Genomic DNA, 20,114 nt, shown 5'->3' on the forward strand with positions numbered 1-20,114 from the left:
CGAGGCCTAGAAGGATCATTGTATCTCCACCTGTGTATTTAATTAATATTCGTATACTAGAAATGTCATGCTCGCTATACAACCCATTCACACAGCGCCCCAGCCACCACCACCGGGAGTGTTGATGACAACACGATCGTGAGTCTTCATCGAGACAGTGTTTTTGCCGCCGATGTTAACACGGCGCTCATTGCCAGTGTCAGGATCCCGCGTGATCCACAGGTTGAATCCGGTCTGTGCATCCTGGCCACCCTCGAGCCCGTAAGGCCGATGGACACGGCGCTCAGACAGAATGGAACATTGAATTGGTGAAAGGAATTCGATGTCGCGAATTACTCCCTCACCACCGGGGTTCTTGCCCTGACCGCCAGAACCTCCACGTAGGGTAAACTGGCGGAGCATCGTCGGATAGCGCTTTTCCAGGATCTCAGGATCGGTGATCCGCGTGTTGGTCATGTGAACATGTATACCAGACTCGCCTTTCCAAGTTGGACCAGCACCACTGCCGCCCGCAATAGTCTCGTAGTATCCAAATCCAGGCGTGATAACAGCACCGGTGGTCGGATCAAGCTTGGCGTCTGTACCGAAGGTCAGGTTGTTACAGCAGCCTTGAGACGCGGCACAAGCCTGGAAGGCTTTGAACACGACGTCAGTGATACGCTGTGAGGTCACGACATTGCCACCAACGACAGCAGCAGTCTTGCTCGGCGATAAAATACTGGACGATGGGACACGGATGTCAATTGGCGCCAAGCATCCCTGGTTCAGTGGCACATCTGCATTGATCATACAGCGCAGACAGTAGATGATGGCTGAGTGAGTGATAGCAATAGGAGCGTTCCAGCTACCATACACCTCAGGGCCTGTGCCCTCAAAGTCAAAGACAGCTGATCCATTGGTACCATCGATAGTGACCTTCAATCGAATGGGGGTGCCATCATCCATATAGTCCACTGACTCTAATGGCTGGCCATTGAATTTCTGATATAGCTCTTTGAGAAGACTACGTACAGCAGATTCGGCCGTCGCCTGGATGGCGTACATGTACCTTTGCACGGTCTGCGTTCCATATTCGTTGAACAGAGTCTGGATCAGGTTGATTCCACGAGTGTTGGCGGCAATCTGCGCCTTCAGATCGGACAAGTTGTCGCTGAGGCAGCGTGCTCCAGCGCAGCCGGGATATTGCGAGGGCTTCGTGACCAGCAACTCGATCAAACGTGCCTCATCCAAGATACCATCGCTGACAATCTTATCGCCTTCGATGGCAGCGCCTTCTTGCCATAGCTCGGTGGATTTAGGAGGCATTGATCCAGGTAAGATACCACCAATATCAGCGTGATGTCCGCGGGAAGCCACGTAAAACATGATCTCGGAGCCGCCAGGTCGGTCAAAGACCGGTGTAATAACCTATAGACGTATCAGTATTTGACGAGAGTATTCAGTGTGAAAATTACTTACTGTAATATCAGGTAGATGGGTGCCTCCGCAACTAGGGTGATTGGCTACCAGAACATCACCGTCCTTCAAATTGCCTAGCCACTTTTCATGCTGATAACGCACGGCAAATTGCATCGATCCAAGATGAACCGGAACATGGGGCGCATTAGCCACCAAACCTCCATCGGGGGAGAATAGAGCACAGGAAAAATCCAGCCGCTCCTTGATGTTAGTTGAAACGGAGGTCTTCTGTAGCGTACGACCCATCTGCTCAGCGATGGACATGAACCGATGCCCAAAGATAGTAAGCCTGATAGGGTCAATTTCCGATGGTAGAGCGCTTCCGGAAGAGGTTGGTTCGTTATTGAGATCGATGACAATGCAGGTGTCGAGTAGGTTCGCCACTGCGTTGGGAGCCACCACAATTGTTTGAGTTTGATCAATAATGACAGCCGGACCATGAATGCGGGAATTCCTCTCCAATTCGCCTAGAAGGTAAACTGGTGTATCGACCCGACTCGCCTGGCCAAAGTAGGCTGAAGTGGTGTTGTTTGGAGCCGTCGCGACATCTCGCATATTGGCCTCTTTCAGTTGGACTAAAGGACTTTGCTCGGTCCGCACCTTGGACGAGGCAATAGTTCGCACTCGGACGTCGTCAACAAGAACAGGTCGGTCAGAGTTGAAGTTGAATTCGCGGCGATGACGAATGCGGAATTCTTCTAGGAAGTCTCCCGAGCTTTCGGGCTTTCGGATCATCAGACTAGTGTCAGAACCTTCGTAGCGCATGTTCAAGTATTGCTCATGGCGCACTTGAGTGGAAGGAAAGCCTTGTGATTCCATGTCCTTGGTTGCTGATGCTGATAAGTGATCGAGGTGTTGAAGAAGCGCAGGTTGTGAGGACAGGTAGGTTGAGGAAACAGGTTCCTGCGACTCTTTAACAACCTCTGCTAGAGCAAGGCCGTATGCCGAGAGAACGGAGGAATATTTGTGGATAATGATGCGGGTGATTCCGAGCGTTTTCGCCACTGAGCATGCGTGCTGGCCACCAGCACCTCCAAAGCATGCCAAATGATGAGATGCGGTCTCGAAGCCACGAGCCTCCGTGAGGTTACGGATTGGCCGGGACATAGACTCATCTGCAACATTAAGGAAGCCAAGTGCGACTTCCTCTGGGGAAAACTCTGACTGGCCTTGCTGTTTGCGTTCAATATTGATTTTTTGTGTGAGTTCATTGAAAAGGCGTGCAGTCGTCTCTGTGTCTAGAGCTTCGTTCTCATGCGGGCCGAAGATCTTCGGGAAGTACTCTGGCAGAAGGCGGCCTAGGAATAGGTTGGCGTCTGTCACTGTAAGTGGGCCCCCCTTTCGGTAGCATGCCGGACCTGGATGAGCACTTGCAGACTCAGGCCCAACATAGAACAAGCCATTACGCCAAGTAAGGATGGAACCACCGCCAGCAGCAACGGTATTGATATCGAGTTGTGGGGATTGGATCATCACGCCTGCAACCTTAGATGCGAATACATGCTCAAGGTGGCCATCAAATCTGGAGACATCTGTGCTGGTGCCACCCATGTCAAAACCAATAACGGGAGTCTTCTCACTGGGATCCCAGCTAGTGGCTGCAAAGCCGACCACGCCAGCTGCGGGGCCGGACAAAATCGCTTTCAGCCCACTGAATTTGCGGAAATCGACCAGTCCACCATCTGATTGCATAAACTCAAATCGGCAGTCCTGCTGACTTTCCAACCCACCTTCAAAGCTGGAAGAGATGGAGTCAATATATGTCTTGATAACAGGGGTGAGGTAGGCATCGGCGGCAGCCGACATGCCCCGAGGCACGATCTTGATCATAGGTTGAAGTTTTGAAGAAAGGGTAACCGAGAATCCCATCTCTTGAGCGAGCTCACCGATTTGACGCTCGTGCTCAGGATATGCGTAGGAATGCAACAGCGCCACAGAGATTGACAGGATTCCTTGCTCCTTCAGCCGTTGGAGCTCTGCCTTCACCTGAACGAGGTCTAGTTCTTGCACCACACGGAATTTCTCGCCGGTGATTCCCTCTACCATCCGGCACTCGGAGAAGCAATCACTGTCGGCAGAAGGGTGGCAGGACAGGACACGTTCGTTGACTTCGACGACACTTTCCGGGAGCACTCCGGGGCGAGCCATTGATAAGTCAAAAATGGCCGGGCGAGATTGGTCGCCAATTTTTAATAAATCTCGAAACCCCTTGGTTGTGAAGAGTACTGAACGAGCTCCCTTGCGCTCGAGCAAAGCATTGGTTGCAACGGTTGTGCCCATGCGTAGGCAACCAATGCGGTCGAGTTTCAATGGTTGGCCTCGTGGGTGTGGCTCCCCGGTGACCAGCTCCAAGATCTGACGAATGCCCTCAGTTGGGGCATCTTGATAATGAGAAGGATCAACAGAGAGAAGCTTCAATATAATGTCGGGACGGCCAGGTTGAATCGCGTGGACATCTGTAAATGTGCCGCCGCGATCGATAGAGATGGTGATCTTTCCCGAGTCAGACATTGCGACTAGTATGAGTTGGGAAGATGTGAGCTGGGTTTAAGAAAGGAAAAGGAGAGGACAACAGATAAAGATGGTCAGAAGGGAACCGTACTCATTTATGCCAGAGCTCGTCCCGATATCACGGCACATCTCCAATGATCATCGCGCTGTTACCCATTAGATGCATGTCACGTGTCGGGCCGATGGCTACTATTTCGGCTTCCTCGGGCCGACATCTCCATAGCTTGATAAGCTGCGGGGATTAGATTGAGGATGGAGGGGAAGATAGGAGCTCATGTGTTCAGGGATCAGGATATAAATTAAATGCAGAAACTGAATGGAGAAACTGTGCAAGCTAGATTTCTATGAAATGGGATGGATGGGGGAGAGAGAAGGAGAGAGAGGGCTATTTATAGCTATGGCGATAGCAAAACTGAAGTTGTAGCAAACATGTTTGCTACAGCAAACAGGTGCTGTCGCCTACGATGTCTGACATTCAACAAGGAATGACTCGTTTTGCCAGCAAAATAGAATGAACTTATAGGTTAAATGTGAACCATGATTGTCCATTAGAAGAAGACGATATTCCCCCTTTTTAATACGGAAGACCGTGAATTCATCGAAGATCTGAAACCATACGAAGCTAACGATTTCGTCAGTCCAACCATTTGGTGTTGGAACGATCGTATAATCTTCTAGTAGATTAGTGTCGATAAACCAGCTTTCCATATGACATTGGCCCTTCACTAAGAACTATAGCGGCATAAACCACCAATTGGTAGAGACACATTCAATACCGGTACACAAAAATGGGCTTGCGGAAGCCTAGTCTCATCCTAAGTCCATCATACAGTCATAGGTCTTAGGAAGGAATGCGATCGTATATCAATTCAAGTTCTCAATTTTCGCATTTCGATCTTCTCTCAGACTTGTCCATTCTTTAGCGTCCTTTAAATATCCTAACCCATAAATCCTCTAGTCCACAAGGGCATTCACTCGCCAGCGATCCTATGTTCCCTTCCTCTTCTAGCAACATCTCGGCACTACTAGCACCTTTCTTCCTAATAAACTCAGCCGGATCTACTACAAATGAAAGCCATATATTTGCATAAACACCATTGTCGTCCTCAATCTCAATGATATTAACTATAAGACCTCAGGGTTAGCATCATTAGTTAGGACGAGATAGTCAAATGTTATACCATAATAGTCAATTGGCCTACTTCGATTAAAGGAGAGCAGTGGTTAGCTATAATAATAGGGCATTGATACAGCCACCCCCCTTGGATATGACCACCCCCAGCGCCATAAATGAAACTACTTGATTGTCTCTGCTGGAGTTGATTGAGGAGCCGCAGTGACTAAACCCAACAGTGTGTATAACCTTAGAAACAGCGGACACCAGACTACCTAGGTAAGTTCGACTAGCTTATATGCCTAGGGAAGGAAAACCCCTTTTCAACTAGGGCATATGCAGGTTACAGAGGTGCGGCCGGGAATTGGACCGTGCGTTGGGTCGAGTGCTTACAGGTACATATGTAGGTACTAAATATGAAGCACACAAGTGTGGAATGATTTTTAAGTGACATGAATTTGTTCTCACCGCTTTAAAGTATTCTCAATCCAGTCAGTGTCCATGTCAATGTCGATTTGGTCCAAAGCCCCTTCCCAGAGTGCTGGATCATCGTTTAGATCGAACTGGAAGGCAATGTCCCGGAAAGAAGGGATATCTGGCTGCTGTGGCCAGTTATAAGTGGGCACTTGTGAAGCTGCTGACTCCGCACTCGGATCTGGAACATCTTCTGATGGATTTGCAGCGTTTTCGCTCATCGGGGTCACAGGGCCGTTTTGACCTGCAGCAAGAGAACTTGCCGCATCGGTATCCTTTTCTTCAGCACGTCTAGGTCCAATGGCTGCCCACAATTCCAACAGCAATGAGTGACGCGAGTCCAAGTATGTATTTCCACGATCTGCCATGCCGCGGAGAAGGTTCAGTGCGGTCTCCATGGCCCAGGCGCTGGTTTCATTAGGCGGAAACGCGGCGTTCACCATGACCAGCAGCAGTGCGGCGGAGAAGATATATTCGCCATCGAGGTATCCGTATGTAGCTAAAAAGTCCTTTTGATCAGATGGTTTCATGACAGAAGAAATGGGGTTGTATTGCGGTTATGTACCAACGAGATTATGTTTTGCAGCAGCATCCATGATCATAGTGGTTGCTCGCGCTGCCGTGATACAACTGTCGATGACAGCAACGGTATTTGGAGCCAGCCCTTCCTTCCAATCCTCCGTCGTGGACCCGAGGGCTTCCGCGTCGAGTCGCCTTTGGATGACATAGAAGACCAATGGCCGCGCAGTCATGTTCACACATGAGTAGAAGTGCAAGTTGATTGAGACAGACTCCCGATTGATATGGGTATCGAGTGTAGTGAAGTCAATGCGGAGCCGGTCTGGTACTTGCCGCAGCCAGGCAGAAAGGTCATTTGTTATACTCTGGACAGAAGCAATGAGGTTCGAACCGGATCCAGGTTTCTTTCTATAGATTTCTGATGTGGCCATCTAGGTCAGCTGCAGGATGGCGAAAGAACAAAAAAAAACAAACAAACAAAAAAAAAAAAAAAACGACGGAGATGATTTTTACCTTCCCCAATCCGCCCCAATATACGGGATAGCTGTGTATAGTGGGTAAGAACGGTTGATGGCCATACATCGAAGGTTGATCCACCCTAGATCGAAAAGTCAAATCAGCGAATACCTATGTAGACACGACATGGAAGACAACATACCACATCTGTAGGCCAAGTTATTCCAATATCTTCATCATGAATTGTAATAGGATTACCAGACTTGACCGAGAGTAACCTGTCTATAAGTATGAGTATTTGTTTTCAAAGGCATAGAGAATTGGCCAATTACCGGTCCAAGCTGTAGACAGACCACCAAGCCCGACGTCTGCGGTTGCGGTCTGGTTCACTTATTGAGGGATCAGACACCTCTTGATGTAGGCCTAGGGAGATAGCCATGCGCAGAGCAAGTCCGATCTGACATGGTTAGCGGTACAGCGGAAGGCCAATGGAAGTAATACGTACATAGAGGAAGGCAGCGTCCCGCCTGTTCAGATTCTGCATATAGTATGCCACATAGCATAGTACCTCGACAAAGAGAATCGAACCCTCTTCATGGATATCTGGCAAGAAACGTAACGCATGCTTGAAATACTTGAAGCCAGGAGGGCCTTCCTCGCCAATCCACTGATTCACACTGTACATCAAACCAAAGGAAATAACTAACAGTGTCTGACAGTATACTAGGCAAGATTCACGGTGTGAAAAGTCAAGCGGTTGGTGGTAGACTAGATCGAGCCGTGCTTCGAACTCCAGGGGTTTGATAAGGGAGAAGATGGTACCGATGTAAGCGTATTGTACCCAGAATAGTCGCTTGGCAAACTCGAAAGGTGGTAATTGAGGCAATGAGCCGCCAACTGGTCTTCTCAATGATGAAGGGTCATCGTAAAGTGGGCGCACATCCCATGCAAGGTTTGCTGAGCCGGGATTAAGTCGTTTCGCGAGATGTGTGGTGGACGAGGCACCAACGAAATCTGAGGAGAGATTAGCAGAAGGAGATAATAGGAATAAAACACCTGACAGCTTAACACCTACGATGTTCTCCTGACCGATTCAAGAACAGATTGTCTGTCCCTTTGTACCACCAGTCGTCACGTTCTGGTGGCCCCTCATGAGAGTAGCGATTGGATATCGACGGCTCACTTGACGGCGTTGAATGGCTACCTTCTATCCTGTGGTTAAATTGCGTCTACGTGACGAACTAGGCAGGTATGAAACCTACCTCGTGACGCAGGAGCTTGTGCTTGTAGTTGTCGATAGTAGCTGTACAGAGGAGTCAGCATTGACTCTTTTCAAGGATGGACCAACTTCACCTCTCTGTTATAGAGACTCGCTTTTCGGCCTCTGAATATACACAATGCTTGCCCACATCCACACATGCTGCACAAGGGTGGGGTGGATTGCCGGCGCAGCGAGTTTTTCTAGAACGGCAGCGGTTACAGGCTACCATCGACCTTCTTGAACGATCTTCTGCCTGACGCGAAATGCCTGCATTTCCAAGGACCATGATCTTTTTTCTTCGTGAGGCTAGACCTGCTTAGACCTGCTTAGATCTGCATACAACATAGGGTGAAATGTAGAATGACAACGCAACTCAGACCGGGGCGGAAAGCCCCGGATTCCCCGCTTTTTCACTTCTCTCCTCGGCCCGACCTCCCTTAGCCAACATCGTACGGATGAAGAGCAATCGCCTATATTACTCTGGGTCATGATGCCTAGACGCCTATGTTTAAAAAGATTGGTGCATTCTGATATATCTAAGACTTTCAAGCTTCTTCTTGGAGGTGTCATTGCTTATAAACGCCCCCACTTGCATTCTGCGCCATCTCCAGACAGTTCAGGCAGTAGAATATGGGCAAGAACGACAAGGGGCAAAGATGAAAGAACTCTTGATCAAAATATAGCCACGCCATTCGGGGGGCTTGCAACCCCCCCAGGAACCTGATGAATGTGGTCAGTCTGGGAACAGGAGTGGAATTTTGTCTACACACGCACCTTCAATGGCACGCTACTAAAGAAGAAGGTCCAGCGGTTTCTCTTCCGACACTCCTGGCTGAGCTGCTCGAGATCGAATAACTCCCCGATTGGGACGCCCCAGCCAGCCAGCAACCACTCATGGAGGAAAAAGGCCTGATTTTGGCATGGATATGCTTCAAAGCTCGGCATATCTCCCACTACGGCAGCCAGTTCACGATCCCATATCCAGCGCAGCATGGCCTCGGACGATTCTACCCCAATCACTGGAGGTGCTGCATAATCGGCCAGTTGCTGACACTCCGCCCGTGACAGCTGTTCGTAGGCTCGAGTCCAACCCGTGCGAATAAACAAGATATCCCCCGGTCGGAATGTGGTATTCTGACTAGTGGCTACCTCTTGGAGTACAGATGCCGGGATTGACTGGGTTTCAAAGCATTTCACTTCTTTCCCGTTCGCCGCTGCCCAGCCCGCATAGTCCAAAAGAACTCCCCGTCCAACAACACCGCCGTTTTCGACCCATACTGAGGGAGGATCAGTGGAGATCAGAAATTTCAGAATCAGAAGGAATTACCGTGAATGCCATTTCGAGTGGAATCCTGGATGTCGTCCTGGGTACACCCATTGAAGTAAGTTCCTTGCTTTGATCCATAGTGTCTGAAGCCATCCCATTGGCTGCTGCTCTGTGTGTTGAAGATCAAGATATCATCGTTGACCACCCGGGGAGCCTTGTTCTTGACAATATGCTCAAAAGCAGAACGTCCAAAGCAGGGGGTCGCCATGCTATTAAGAGCCCAATCTGTTGAGACACGTACGCCATCAACAATCTCGCGAGCAGCCGCAGCGGTGTTCTCCGGCGTCAGAAGATTGAGCATGCCCATTTGATCTTGGTCTCCAAACATCCCCCAAGCATTTCCTGGGGGTCCATCTTTGCGCAAAGGTAGGTCATCGAATGCAGGTCTCTGAGGCGACATCGTTATGCAAAGGGCGAAAATATCAAAGTAAAAGTATGAGAAGAAGACCTTTAAGTGTAAATCATATTGTTTACCCCGCACCCATATGTATTGTACCGGCATTGCCATATCAATAGACCTCGGGCAAGGCTTAGCGCCATCTCATCTGATGATACGGGGTACATAGATTATGAAGACTCCATACAGTTGAAGTTAGAAGAGAGTCGACAAATCAATATGAGCATTGCCCCTCCGCACTAGGATAGTGAAGTTATCGGGGTATTCAATAGATCTATTTTCGTGAACCTGCGCTCGCAATGAAGTCCGAGTGTCGGGGGGATAAGACGAAAGATGGGACACGAATGACAGAAACCCAGGGTAAAAAGGTATTGGTCACAGAGAAACGACACATGTCAGTCAAATCAATTTGAAACGAAAAATGAGGTATCACATCGTACGACATCTAGAAGAAATGAGAGACTTATGGTCTTGGATGGGAATATATATTTCCAAGAACTTGACAACTTCAACTTCTATCTCAGCCCTTGCAGAGTCCAAAGATCTAAAAATAAATGACAGTCACCAAGGCACCTGCATTTATATTCCAAGTTGTGTTGTACTCCATTATGTACTCATTATGTGCTGTACATAGCCTTGGGAAAAGTTGTGTACACGTATGTTGTATATCGTGGAGCACGTGATACGTAGACATGACACACATTCTTCGGCATGTCTCTCCATAGACTGACTCTGTTACTGTCTGTTGCTGTGGTAGCCCAATTCCTCTTTTTTTTTTTTTCCTTTCTGTTTTTCACTACCCACATACCCAATTTATAACGATGGCTGGATATGTGGACCCTCCGGAGCCAGTCGCAGATTCAGGATTCAGCCCCCTAGAAGACGCGGCCGATCATTTCCTGACGCCTTGTCGTCATTCCCCCGGCAGTTGCCACCCCCAGCCGCCACGCTGTGATTTCTTGGCAGAGAGGCCTTTGCAGTGTTTCTTTACGAGCATGGAGTACTCTGTACTCTGGTGATTCAAAGATCACTCAGGGGGTGTTTCGGGATGGTAGAAGGGATATGTACACAAATATTAGGGGGATGTCTGTGATGGGTCATCGGAGACACCCTGTTGACCAATATTATGGCGTGTTGCGTCGTCGACCCGCAGCTTTTTACATGTTCGACGAGTTATGTTCGTTGCAGCAAGGCTCGGATCACAGAGTCAAATTCATACCCGTACAGGAGTTGTATACCTTGGATATCGAGACAATCATGATCAAGGGGAATATCATTCGGTGGTTGGTCCATGGGCGCCCGCCCCTCAATATTTATGCGATGCATGCGCAGGGGAAAAGCGGCTGCCAATGCCTAATATGTACTGTCTCGGACGGCTCCATGGTGGATCCTTAAAAAGGGTGGATGACGAACGACAATTGCTGATGCGCTGGGGTTCCACCTCAGTCGCCCTTTCACAGCCCGCATCGTCGGCACCTCCAATCAAATTCTGCACCAAAAATATCTCCTGGATAGATGGAATCTGGAGCCCTTCCCCTACCGCACATCTCTTCTTTGGACATCAACCCTCCGGTCTCTTCTACTTAGGTCTCATATTGGTTCTCACATAGGTTTGATCTCTGGACAGGTCACCTGTCTTGCTTTCAACCTAGCTCACGGCGATTGCTGCCTTGTTGCGCTGTTACCATTGAGGCGCCGGGTTGTACCTGGAATTGGAACTTCTACCCTTGATATTTTCTTTCGATCCTTGAGATACCACCCCGCCGGCTAGATCTCTATTGCCTTTCCACCAGAACTGGAGAACACGTGAACTACGCATAATGTCTTTTCCTCACCGAGGAACATCTCCTCATTCGCCTCATTCGGGCAACTCCTCTCATTCACCCCAGGCGAGCGAGGCCAGCGGGTATGGTCCACGAGAGGTGAGTGACAAGCCACCCGGAACGGGGAAATAGAAGGGACCCCAGCAAGACAGCAACGGATCCTAACACAGTTTGTTCAGCAGCAAGCGTACGGCTACGAGGAAAAACCCGAGAACATCGACAGCCAGCAATCTTTGCTCTACCGAAACCAACCAAGCCCATTCAACGCCTCCTTCGATGACCCCTATGCCTCGACCGATTCCCTCCGTCGCTACACACTACATGATCCCGGAGTCACCATCTTTCCCGATGGTCCATATCAGGAGTCTGCGGGAGGACTCAATCGTCGCTCTGGTATTCCATCTATTCAATCACCTATGTCCGAAACACCATCAGAAGCCTGGCAGAACCGACAGGCACCTGGGTCAGGGTTGCGGCGTTATGCTACGCGAAAGATTAAGCTGGTCCAGGGCTCTGTGCTGAGTGTCGACTACCCGGTACCAAGTGCCATTCAGAACGCCATCCAGAAGGAGTACCGGGAATCAGAGGAGGGGTTCCCGGAAGAATTCACACATCTGCGCTGTAGGGCTTCATGTGAAATATTGGCGATGCGACTGGGGCTAATCGAATGCAGATACCGCGGCTACCTGTGATCCTGATGAGTTCACCCTACGCAACGGATACAATCTACGACCGGCCATGTACAACCGACACACCGAACTTCTGATTGCCATCACCTATTACAACGAAGATAAAGTTCTGACGGCACGGACGCTCCACGGTGTCATGCAAAACATTCGGGATATCGTCAATTTGAAGAAGTCAGAATTCTGGAACAAAGGTGGCCCGGCCTGGCAAAAGATCGTGTGCTCGTTGGTTTTTGATGGTATTGATCCTTGCGATAAGAATACCCTCGATTTGTTGGCCACAATCGGTATCTACCAAGATGGCATCATGAAGCGTTCCGTCGATGGCCGGGAAACCGTCGCACACATTGTGAGTTCTCATAATCCTCTCGATTCGCCTGGGCGGAATCTACTGTCCCTCCATCCTGGTGTTTTTATAGTCCACCAAAATCCACTAACAAGCCCTAGTTCGAATACACCACCCAACTCTCCGTCACCTCCAACCAACAACTGGTCCGCCCCCAGGGCAACGAGTCGTCAAACCTTCCTCCTGTTCAAATGATTTTCTGTCTTAAACAGAAGAACAGTAAGAAGATTAACTCCCACCGCTGGCTTTTCAACGGTTTCAGTCGAATCCTCAACCCCGAAGTCGTGATTCTTATTGATGCCGGAACTAAGCCGGGAAAGAAATCGCTCCTTGCATTGTGGGAGTCCTTCTACAACGATAAGAACTTGGGTGGATCTTGCGGCGAGATTCACGCAATGTTAGGAAAAGGGTGGAAGAACTTGATGAACCCCCTCGTCGCCGCACAGAACTTCGAGTACAAGATCTCCAACATTCTTGATAAACCGCTAGAGAGTGCCTTCGGGTATGTTAGCGTGTTACCCGGTGCCTTCTCCGCGTACCGCTATCGCGCCATTATGGGTCGCCCCTTAGAGCAGTACTTCCACGGTGATCATACACTCTCAAAGCAGTTGGGTAAGAAGGGTATTGAGGGCATGAATATCTTTAAGAAGAATATGTTCCTTGCTGAGGACCGTATCTTGTGTTTCGAGCTTGTGGCCAAGGCTGGATTCAAATGGCATCTAACCTACGTGAAGGCGTCAAAGGGTGAAACCGATGTACCAGAAGGTGCTGCCGAGTTTATCAGTCAGCGACGTCGTTGGTTGAACGGTTCGTTCGCCGCCAGTTTATATGCAATGATGCATTTCGGGCGGATTTACAAGAGTGGCCATAACATCCTGCGGCTGTTTTTCCTGCATATCCAGATGACATACAACTTCATGGGTCTTGTCATGACCTGGTTCTCTCTCGGTATGTCCCGAATCCAATGTTTCTTTGTGACTTTATACTAATTCGTTACTACCTAGCCTCGTTCTGGCTGACTACTACTGTCATTATGGATCTTGTCGGAACTCCTAGTCAATCTAACTATTATAAGGGATGGCCTTTTGGTAATGAAGCCTCGCCGATCGTGAACAACTTCCTGAAGTATGGGTACATATTCTTCTTGATGCTGCAGTTCATTCTGGCGCTAGGCAATCGACCGAAAGGGTGAGTCAAGATCCAACCGAATCCCCTTATAGTCTCAATCTGACATTTCAAACAGTTCCCGTCTCGCATACACGCTTTCATTCATCTACTTCAGTATCCTTCAGAGTTACATCATTGTTCTGTCGTTCTACCTTGTCAAGAACGCCTTCACTGGAGGTACACTTGATTTCTCTATGGACCAAGGTGTTGGCCACTTCCTCAAGTCTTTCTTCAGTTCTTCCGGGGCCGGTATCGTCCTGATCGCTTTGGTTTCGACTTATGGCATCTACTTCCTCGCAAGTTTCTTGTACATGGATCCCTGGCATATGTTCACGTCCTCCTGGGCCTACTTTGCTGGCATGACCTGTTCGATCAATATCCTGATGGTCTACGCTTTCTGCAACTGGCATGACGTTTCCTGGGGTACTAAGGGTTCTGACAAGGGCGATTCGCTCCCCGTCGCTGAGACCAAGAAGGATGACGCCAAGTCGAACTTCATTGAAGAAGTCGATAAGCCGCAGGCCGATATCGATAGTCAGTTTGAATCGACGGTGAAGAGAGCGCTGGAGCCATATGTGGAGCCTGAAGATAATGATGAACCAAGCATGGACGATGGCTATAAGGCTTTCCGTACCAACCTGGTGTTGATTTGGATTTTCAGCAACCTGATTCTTGCACTGTGTATCACCAGTGAAGGCGTTAAACGTCTCTGTCTCACAGTATGTACCTTGTCTAAGATATAGGGTGGCACGAACTAACATATGCACAGAACACCTCTACCGTCCGTACTTCCAAATACTTCGCCGCTATTCTGTGGACGACTGCCGGTCTGTCGATTTTCCGCTTTATTGGATCCCTTTGGTTCTTGGGCAAGTCTGGTATCTTGTGCTGCGTCTCTCGTCGTTAGAGTTTTCTACAGGCCAGTTGTAAATATGCGTCTTTTTGGCTGGTGGTATTTTCGGTCTTGATAGAATTCAAATTGCTGGTTTGATGTTTCATGTTCTGTATTCCCCATGTTTGCAGCAATTGCATCTATGATTTTGTGGGGGGGGGGGGGGGGGGGGGGGTTTGGATATGGACATGGACATGTACTGGAAAAGAGTGAATGTTTTCTTTCTTTTTTTTTTTTCTTCTTTTTTTTTGAATTGCATAGAACTAATTTATGAGAATGAGACTTACAACTGTTACATTCGGTACTTTTGTCCTTTTCCCCGCTTCCCCGACTTGCCGCTCTTGCATATGCACAGTCCCTATGTACTATGTACGATTGATATATGTTGTACTCCGTACTCCGTACATCATATAGTGATCTTTGTGGGGGAGCAGAAACAATATCCTTCTGTCTACCAAGCAGCACTCTTTTCAATGTCTACCTAGGTAGGCTGTCGGGGGACTTCTGAGGAGACAGCCAAAACAGACCTCGGACCACAGGATTCCGAACCCCATGGTATAGGCCCAGGAAGTCAATGCCAATTGCCCAGGTATTAGCCTGGTTCCCTCCCGTGTGTGCTTTGGCTTCGTGTTTTCCATCTGCACACCAGCGTCATTGGCGAACGCCTCCCCGCATCATCCCATCTTGGTTCCTTTTATGACTGGCTCTTTTCCACGAGCGCGGGTGCCAACGGAATCGCTCATTTGTTTATGCAGAAGCCCTTGATGGAGAACACCTGGACGTGCTTCCTTGGCCCTCGGCTGAGTTACCGTCGTCTCCGGGGCCATGTCCATATCCTGGGATGCCACGGCTTAGGAATGGTACCATCCAAACGGATTGGTTCCTTCCCCTCAACCTCTGTCTAATTAGGAATTTGTAGGAAATTCTGACTCCGACGAAGACTCCGACCCCCTGTGTCTGCACAGTCAACACATATAAAAGCGAGCCCACTGTCCGCAGCAATTTCTTTTGCATATCTGCAACTACTCTTCCTAGCTCCACGATCATCTCTATTGATCCACTTAAATCTCCCCCACTGATCTGCCCCTAATGTCGCAGTATATTCCCAGCATTCCCACCGATTGCCTTGCCAAAAAGGTTGTTCTCATCACAGGTATGTCGAACCTGTCACCGGACTTCTCTACTGTCATCTTACCTCGTCTTATACAGGCGGTGCCAATGGCATTGGTTCCAGCCTAGTGACGCAATGCTTGGAGCGTGGTGCCAATGTATGCATTGGTGACCTCGATAACATCGCGGGCGATCGTCTACTGAAGAAATGCTGTGACCAATTCCACCCAGAGGAAGAAGACATGCCCCCACGCGCAATTTTCCAAACCACCGATGTCACCAACTATTCGGCGGTGCTGGCATTGTTTGATCTAGCCTTTAAGACCTATAAGCGCATCGACCATGTCGTCTCGGCGGCTAGTATCGTGGAAATAGGGAATTGGTTTGATACTTCACTCACGCTGGAGACCGTCCGCCAGGTAAGTTACCCCTGGCTAAATAACAATCCGATTGCTTAGCCAGACGTTTTCTTCTCTTCTCCTTTTTTTTTCTCTCTTCCTTTTCATCTTCCTTTTGAAACATCTGACAATACGGATATTACCTCCAGACCCCCACCCACAAAGTCATGGATGTCAATCTTCTTGGTTCAATGTATGTTACTCGCATCGCCTCCGTCTACTTGCGCCATAACCGTGGATCAAACTGCGACCGGTCGATTCTCCTATTCTCGTGTGCCTCTGGTTTCAAGGACAGCCCGTCTCTATTCGTATATCAAGCCTCCAAGCATGGCGTCACTGGCCTCATGCGTTCCCTACGCACCTACATCTCCTCTCCGTACAAGCACTATCTTCGTATCAATACCGTCTGTCCCTGGGTGACCCAGACCGATAGCATCAAGAAAGTTGAGGCACAATGGAAGCAGGCCGAACTTCCCATCAACAGTCCAGAGCAGGTTGCTACTGTGGCCACTGGAGTGTTGGCTGACCGGTCTCTCAATGGCACATCCATGTTCATTGAAGGTGGCCGTGCCTGGGAAATCGAACAGAACATCGATCGACTAGAGTCTGAATGGCTGGGCGAAGCGCCGTCTAAGGTGCTTGCTTTGGGTCAGGAGCTGCTCGATGATGGCTCGATCTGGACCGCACCGGAGCGTCGCCGGAAGAAGAGCACCATTTCTGTCGGAGTACCACCGGGAGTACCTCTTGATAAAATCAATGGAATTGCTAATGGTGTGACCAATGGAATGTCAAATGGAATGTCAAATGGCTTGACCAACGGGGTAACCAATGGACTGGCCAATGGTGTGCACTAAAAGGGAGTTGCTCTTTTCATTGTTTACCCGTGGAATATGGGATACTTGATAAATTGGACACGGGCAGTATGCCTTGGTAGGATATATATGGGTTATCAGGGATGACGAATCATTACTGTTTATATTTATGTCCTCACAAAAGTAGGGGGCCTGTCCTGGTCGACGTAAGACCTCAACAACCTGATTTTTCTTAACTCAAGATGATAATAGCGACGTTATATGTAGGATAACCCTCCGATGTCTTCTATGTTCCTTTCAGATATTCCTTTTTCATGTTACACTCGGGCCTACCACTCTACGATGTACAACATACACAGACAGTAACATGTATAAACCGTACAGAGGGCTGTTCTATGTATTACCGTAAGACGAGATCACGAAATATTGGACCACAATTATAATTAATAGTCAACGCGATCTATGGTATATATATATGCGACATGACAAATGGAAAAAAGAACAGAAAACAGAAAGATGAAGTAATGCACCATTTGAAAACGTCAAGTCCAAAGACTCGACCTTTTCCCTCTTGGTATATATACTCAACATGCCCCCCCAGAACGCCCGTGTTCTCCTTCTATGATTGATGACTTGAATTATTTGAATGACTCTCGCGTATGCACGCGGTCGACGTTGTAAGGGTTGGCTTCATATGTGGGCACCCGATGCATGGCATGCGTGGCATTGGTGGAAGTGCGCGAAAGAGTGTGATGGATTGAGCGAACATCAGCGGGGGCCTCCTTGTTGTGAGAGAGTGATGTGACTTCATCGATTGCCGATAGGGTTTGGGACATCTCAGGCCCAATCTCGGCAGACTCGATGGGTTCTTGGAGTCCCCGGACAAGGTTTTGAACAAAGGCCTCAGACTGCGCAGAATACTTGCAATGTTTTCGGATAGACAGTCCATACTTATAGAGCAGGAAGGGGAAAGGCACACATGCAAGAGCCAAGAAAGCTGGAACACAGGACGCCCAATGGATCCCGAGATCTTGATACATGTATTTGGTGAACAGCGGGAACGCAAATCCGAACAATGACCGCAGTAGTGTATTGGCTGCCAAGACAGATGCCGCGAAGATGGTGTAAGCATCGATTAGGTAGTTGAAGACACTGAGGAAGACGAGCAACATGCCGAACCCGAAGGGAACTCCAGAAGCGACGCTTACAAGCCAGTGGACGGACGGAGAGTTGGTCCATGCGAACCAGAAGAGTCCAATAGGGAGGGCAATAGAGGCCAGCATACACGGGGGAAGGCGGGCTTCTGGAGGCGCATAGCCACCATTCTTCTTCAGGAGTTTCGCGTAGCGCTGGTTTTCAGGAATGGAATACGCAACCGCACCAATCATACCAATCATAACACCGATGAAAGCTAATCCGCCGACACCTTGATTCCATCCACGATGAATCTGATACACAATCGGGAAGGCGCCGAAAAGCATATAGAGGGTTCCGTAGATGATAGCAAGGTAGATCGAGAGCAGTAAGACGATAGGTTCTTGAAAAAGAAGAATCATGGGTCGCGATAGGGAGATCTTCAGAGCAGCTTTCAAAGTGAGGCGTCCTTGATCGATATCTAACTTGCTGCAGTACACCTGACCTGTGAGCTTGGAGAGAGTGTTCGCGCGCTGGCGAAGAAGAACGGGGGCATAGGTCTCCGGTTTCAACGCGGCTCCCAAGAACCACATCACAGCACAGAGAATGCCCAAGAGACCCATCACCCACTTCCAGCCTCCGCTAGACATACCGAGGAAGCCACCGGCGATAGGCCCAATAACAGGTCCTAGGAAGGGTGCCAACGCGAAGGCCGACAAGGCTAGTCCTCGTTCGCGAGCCATAAACATGTCGGCGATAACACCGCCCGAGTTGGTAAGAGGAGAGGAGCCGAAAGCACCGGACAAGAATCGGAAGACCAGTAGGGTTTCGATGTTCTCCGCGCCCGTACAAGCGGCACAAAAGATGGTCAAACCGCAGTAGGTTGTGACGAAGACAAGCTGGCGACCAAAGATTTCACTCATCGGGGCCCAGATCAGAGGACCCAAGGCGAAGCCCAATACGTAGAGGGATACTCCCAAGGTCGCAACCTCGGTGGTTGCGCCAAATCGTTCTTGGATCTGAACGATACCACCAGTATAGGCGGACGAGACCAGAGCAACGACCAAGGTCTCGAGGGCGGCGACCACGGTGATGAACCATTTCATAGATGTTTTTAATTGGAGAGGGTTTCGAAAGTCCTTGGGCATCCAATCCACGACATAGGGATCTTGTTCGGTCCCTGAGCCGACATAATGGTGGTCAGCAACCTCTTGGGTGATAGCACCGGGTTTGAGGACGAGTCGCCAGAAGGGGATGGAGTTTGGCAACTGCAAGGAGGTAGCAGTCTCGGAGACCTCCATTGTTGAGAGTCAAGAGATTAACTCTAGAGCTCTGCGATCTGCGTTCGATCTGGGATATGAATTATAAGGGTAAGATGTGAGATGGGTAAAAATTTTCTCTAGTTTCCTACAACATACTATATGTAATACACCTGTCCGTACATCTCGGAGACACTGCTTGTTTTAGCTGGAATAAGCCGCATATTCACTCCATAACGAAAGAGAAAAATGAAGAAAAATATAGAAAAAGCACTTTGATTGGCTTCAATATCGTCAAGATCCCGAAAATCTCCACTTAGTCCCGGCCCGATCAGTAATCGGTTTCTCGGTTGGACCGATGGTTGATTAGGGGAAATTTTTTTCTTCTTTTAAGCCGAGGTTCATTTGGGATTTGTCTTATTATGAATTTAGGGCTTAACTATACGGAGTCGAGAGCCTTTGTGTCTTAAATGCATATCTAATGTACTCCATAACTCCGCTCGGTGATTATAATGTAGTGGGACTTGATTCACGGGTGATTCACGGGTCTATTGTTTTGGATATGTAAATAGCATGAGATGATATTCTATGGAGGTTCTTTGTCGATGTGATGTTATGTCTGATTACTCTGTACGGAGTATGGAGTGCTTAGGTCGGAGTCCTAAGGTCGCCCATATTGGAATATGAGTTATTTATAGTAATATTATTAGTCCCTAGCAATAAGAGTGCGGTGAAAAAGAAAAAAGAGAGAGATAGTTGATAGTTAATAGTTATGTATGTAGTTAAAGTACATATGCCCAGGTGTAGTCCGGTAGTTACTCGTACATGCCGGGTCTCATTGGCCTGAACACGTTGCCCAGGTGGACAACATAACCCCGGAACTACTCAGGACAATCTTAAATGAATCATTGTAAAAAAAAAAAAAGGAAAGAGGAATATATATACCAGAAATTGACCTTCCTCTTCATTG

At 48.7% G+C, this 20,114-nt stretch overlaps 6 protein-coding genes across 6 annotated transcripts; 2 read left to right on the forward strand and 4 right to left on the reverse strand.

Annotated features, from left to right (window-relative positions):
• Window positions 1-87: 87 nt before the first annotated feature.
• On the reverse strand, window positions 88-3,969 carry N7525_006154 (5-oxoprolinase; the record flags this gene model as incomplete). Its single annotated transcript, XM_002564028.1, has 2 exons — window positions 88-1,407; window positions 1,459-3,969. 2 exons carry the CDS (start codon window positions 3,967-3,969, stop codon window positions 88-90), a joined length of 3,831 nt encoding a protein of 1,276 aa, XP_002564074.1.
• Window positions 3,970-4,888: 919 nt separating this feature from the next.
• On the reverse strand, window positions 4,889-5,257 carry N7525_006155 (uncharacterized protein; the record flags this gene model as incomplete). The annotated part of the gene is made up of 2 exons (XM_061213630.1): window positions 4,889-5,094; window positions 5,227-5,257. The coding sequence occupies 2 exons, from the start codon at window positions 5,255-5,257 to the stop codon at window positions 4,889-4,891; spliced, it is 237 nt and encodes a 78-aa protein (XP_061070651.1).
• A 290-nt stretch (window positions 5,258-5,547) lies between these two features.
• Window positions 5,548-9,520, reverse strand: N7525_006156 (transcription factor domain-containing protein; the record flags this gene model as incomplete). The annotated part of the gene is made up of 10 exons (XM_061213631.1): window positions 5,548-6,056; window positions 6,123-6,507; window positions 6,657-6,674; window positions 6,735-6,810; window positions 6,865-6,989; window positions 7,038-7,546; window positions 7,608-7,744; window positions 7,795-7,835; window positions 8,568-9,070; window positions 9,121-9,520. 10 exons carry the CDS (start codon window positions 9,518-9,520, stop codon window positions 5,548-5,550), a joined length of 2,703 nt encoding a protein of 900 aa, XP_061070652.1.
• A 1,817-nt stretch (window positions 9,521-11,337) lies between these two features.
• Window positions 11,338-14,446, forward strand: N7525_006157 (uncharacterized protein; the record flags this gene model as incomplete). The annotated part of the gene is made up of 7 exons (XM_061213632.1): window positions 11,338-11,439; window positions 11,520-11,961; window positions 12,014-12,375; window positions 12,474-13,320; window positions 13,377-13,560; window positions 13,616-14,258; window positions 14,309-14,446. The coding sequence occupies 7 exons, from the start codon at window positions 11,338-11,340 to the stop codon at window positions 14,444-14,446; spliced, it is 2,718 nt and encodes a 905-aa protein (XP_061070653.1).
• A 1,074-nt stretch (window positions 14,447-15,520) lies between these two features.
• Window positions 15,521-16,793, forward strand: N7525_006158 (putative 3-hydroxyacyl-CoA dehydrogenase; the record flags this gene model as incomplete). The annotated part of the gene is made up of 3 exons (XM_002564024.1): window positions 15,521-15,584; window positions 15,641-15,960; window positions 16,089-16,793. 3 exons carry the CDS (start codon window positions 15,521-15,523, stop codon window positions 16,791-16,793), a joined length of 1,089 nt encoding a protein of 362 aa, XP_002564070.1.
• A 596-nt stretch (window positions 16,794-17,389) lies between these two features.
• N7525_006159 (MFS transporter) lies at window positions 17,390-19,186 on the reverse strand (the record flags this gene model as incomplete). The annotated part of the gene is made up of 1 exon (XM_002564023.1): window positions 17,390-19,186. One exon carries the CDS (start codon window positions 19,184-19,186, stop codon window positions 17,390-17,392), a length of 1,797 nt encoding a protein of 598 aa, XP_002564069.1.
• Window positions 19,187-20,114: the final 928 nt, after the last annotated feature.

The sequence above is a fragment of the Penicillium rubens genome (assembly GCF_028828025.1).
Source record: "Penicillium rubens strain IBT 27055 chromosome Unknown utg000002l_segment0_segment0, whole genome shotgun sequence".
NCBI classification, from domain to species: domain Eukaryota; kingdom Fungi; phylum Ascomycota; class Eurotiomycetes; order Eurotiales; family Aspergillaceae; genus Penicillium; species Penicillium rubens.